The following is a 3,859-nucleotide window of genomic DNA, read 5'->3' on the forward strand; positions in this document are numbered from 1 at the left end:
ACTTAGATATTGCTATCAAAGGGCACCTGCAACAAAAACTTAAACCTGCTCCAAAAACCTTAACCTCCTCCAGCATCCGAAACCTATAGCTCAGATTCAGCACTCAAGCCTGTCGGGTGCATCAGTATCATAAGACACACCATCCATGCAAGTTTGGTGAAGTACGGACTCGCAGTAACTTAGAAATTGCTATCAAAGGGCACCTGCAACAAAAACTTTAACCTGGTCCAACAACCATAATCCCCTCCAGCATCTGAAATTTAGGACTCAGATTCAGCATCCAAGTCTTCAAAGTCCATAAGTAGGTCCAGATGCATCATCCATGCAAGTTTGGTGAAGATAGGACAAGTAATAGCTTAGATACAGGACCTGCAACAAAAACTTTAACCAGGTCCGGACGCCGACGCCGAGGGTATAGCATAAGCTCCCCCTGACTTCGTCTCGGTGAGCTAAAAATGTTGACAAATCGAGTGCACAAAATTTGGAAAAAATAAAACAGGCAATCATGATAAGAACAATACGAAAACAATAAGTTCTTCCGTTTGAAACGACGAAAGACTTTAATAATTACGTTTGACGTCCTGGAATTTCATGTACAACTGTAGAAAGAACTTGCATACTATGCAATGAATGAACTATCTCAATGGATTTTAACAATTTCATAGGGAGAGGATGTTTAATTTGAATCTCGAGTAGACTCCACGTTTTTTTAAAATGATATTTAAAATAGTCATGTGATAAATACCAAGAAGTAAACTAAGAGGGGAAATTCTACTCAAACAGACGCCATGCTGAATCGTAGAGGTCTGTTGTTTTTTAAAACTTTTTGTACATGCAATTTTATTTATTTATCGTTGCACATTAAAACAGTTTTTTGGATACAATATGATCATAATGATCAACATCAGTATAAACATTTTTATGCTGGTCAGGTGGGATCAAATTAAGAGTTTCAAAATGTTGGCCAAGTTGCAAGAAACCTTTACATCTATGACGTGTCAACCCTTACTTTTCAAAGCACTATGTACCTTCAAAAAATCGGCTGCACCATTTGTGTGTGTGTGTGTGTCAAAGAGATATTTCTCTTTCAGAATTTTAATAAAAACTTCCCTTCAAGGTGTCTGAGCATGGATCCCCGCAGCTGGGCCACGGGTGTGCTACGATACCATCTCTGTGAGACCACAGCCACCCCTATGTACTGTGAGATTTGTGACTTACAACTGTGTAATGACTGTGTAGGAAAACATCTCTCAGATCAATCCAAAGATCACAATGTGGTGCGATTTGGAAAAAAAGTATCTACTCCTAAATGCCAAAAGCATTCCTCATTTGCTTTTCTTAATTGTGCAACATGTGCTTCCTCTGAAGAACAACAAGGTCAAAGATCTATTGAAACCATGAAAAATGTCATTCTAAAAGATCTAGAAGAGCTAAAGAAAACCATTTACCCTAAATACGGAAAGATTGAATCTTACATCCTAGATCAACAGACGGATATGAATATAAACTCACAAAATTTGACACAAGAAATCGACCAACATGGGAAACGCTTTATCGAAGAAATAAATTCAATTATTCAAAAATTGAAATCTGATCTTCATGAGATGGAACTAAATCACAAGTATGTCTTACGAAAACAGAAAAATGGAATCAACCGCACCAAATCTGAAATCAAACAAAGAATTGCTTATTTGGAAAAGTTACTGAACTCAAATGATGTCAGTAGTGTCTCTGCCTACCAATCTAGAAATGCTGAATTCAAAACTGAGCTTACTAAGCTTACAGTTTCCTTACCACGTTTTACCCCTCACAAAATTAGCAAAGAACAGCTAAACCAACAGTTTGGTTCTCTGTCAGCGTTATCTATCAAAACAGAAGAAAGTGATTGTCCATTGGATTCCCTAGCTGCCGAGTCCTCTTCCCCAGGCAGACCGTTCACTGATGCTCCATGGATCATCACAGATATAAACACCGACTGTGGAAAATGGAATCTACGCAGTGTGTCCTGTCTCAGTGATGAGGAAATATGGACTTGTGGTGAGGACAACATTATGAGACTCTATAACCTCCGGGGGGGACTATTGAAATCAACCAAAATTAATCCAAGTAACATTCCGCAGGACATAGCGGTAACAAGGCGCGGGAAACTAGTTTATTCTAATTACGAGGATAGAACTGTGAAGAAAGTGAATAAAAAAAAAGAAGACAAAGACGTTCATCAAACTAAAAGAGTGGAGACCTCAAAGTGTCTGTATTACCTCCTCTGGTGACCTTCTGGTTATCATGAACAATGATGAAAATAAACAAACAAAAGTTGCGCGTTACTCTGGCGCCAAAGAAAAACAAAGTATTCAGTATAATGACAAAGGACAGCCTCTCTATTCATATGAAGAAGGAAAAAAGATCTATTCATCTGGCTATCGCACAAAATACATCATCGAGAACAGGAATCTAGATATCTGTGTGACAGACTGTAAAGCCGATATTGTTGTGGTGGTCAATCAGGCCGGAAAACTCCGCTTTACCTACAATGGTTTTTTCAATATCAGGGGATCATTCTATCCACGCGGCATCACTGGAGACAGCCTTAGTCGGCTCCTAACAGCAGACTATTACAACAAAAGTATCCACATCTTGGATCAGGACGGACAGTTCCTCCGCTACTTTTACATATGTAGTTTACACCGTCCATGGGGTTTATGTGTGGACACCAGAGACAACCTCTTTGTGGCTGAACACTACACCGGTAAAATGAAGAAAATACAATATTATATGTAAACAAACTGTGTTGCATAAAATAAACATACAGAATTGGTGTAAATGAAATGTACAGAAACTGTGCTTATGTACATCTTTGTTACATGTAAACATGCAATCGTGTAAATGTGTATAATGTTAAAAAGAATGTCAGTGCCCCATATCTTAGATTAAGGCTTTTAATCAGTACTTTGCGTTGTATATATTTTTGTTTGAGGACTTAATGTGACCTTTACATTATGAATACTTAATTAATATTTGCTTGAATACGACGTGCAAACGACTTTATTCAGGATATGAATAAACCAGATATAACATACCAAAACTTAAGTAGATAAAAAAAAACAATATTAACAACCCTTTGCGAATGTATTACAAATATATATATATATATATATATATATATATATATATATATATATATATATATATATATATATATATATATAAACTAACAAATAATTAAAAAAATTTAAAAAAAAACTTTAAAAACCCAGGTATTTAAAATTCCCTTTACCTTGAAAAATATAACTTAAGAGGGAACTTCCCAAAGACATTTGAAACGGGGACTCAGAAGAAAAGTGTGAAACCAGCTGTCTACCTTTTCAAATAAAGATATACAGTTCTTTATTATGAAAAAGGACAATAGAAAACTGCCATTTATTTAGTTTGCTATTGAATAAATGCAGCGCTAAAGCTGAGAAAATGAATGACATTGTGGGCATAATGATAAAGAATAAATACACGAAATTTCGATATATCACATTCCTGCCCCTTAAACACAAATATATTTAAAATCTGTTTGTGTATATTATAGGACCAAATTCAAGCGTTGATAATGTGGACATTATATGTTAAAGGTAAACAGTGTATCGATATATACCTGCATTATGAGTCAACAAACGTAGAAAGTGATTTGTAAACTGGAACTCAGATTTTGTATAAACAGTAGTAGCATCAAAATGTTACTATGAAATTAGGAAATATATGGTTTAGATTAAGTACACAAAACGTGATTACATCTTTAAGCATTCAAAGAAAAATTGAACATGTACATTGTTATTATTTATTTCCATTTCGTCTAAAAATATTGAAGTCATAT

General features: G+C 35.4%; 1 protein-coding gene across 1 annotated transcript; it reads left to right on the top strand.

The window, feature by feature from the left end:
* Positions 1–1,127: 1,127 nt before the first annotated feature.
* LOC128176917 (uncharacterized) lies at positions 1,128–2,778 on the top strand. The gene is made up of 2 exons (XM_052843438.1): positions 1,128–2,129; positions 2,212–2,778. The coding sequence occupies exons 1-2, from the start codon at positions 1,128–1,130 to the stop codon at positions 2,776–2,778; spliced, it is 1,569 nt and encodes a 522-aa protein (XP_052699398.1).
* The last annotated feature ends 1,081 nt before the right edge of the window (positions 2,779–3,859 follow it).

The sequence above is a fragment of the Crassostrea angulata genome, chromosome 3 (assembly GCF_025612915.1).
Source record: "Crassostrea angulata isolate pt1a10 chromosome 3, ASM2561291v2, whole genome shotgun sequence".
Taxonomy (NCBI): Eukaryota; Metazoa; Mollusca; class Bivalvia; order Ostreida; family Ostreidae; genus Magallana; species Magallana angulata.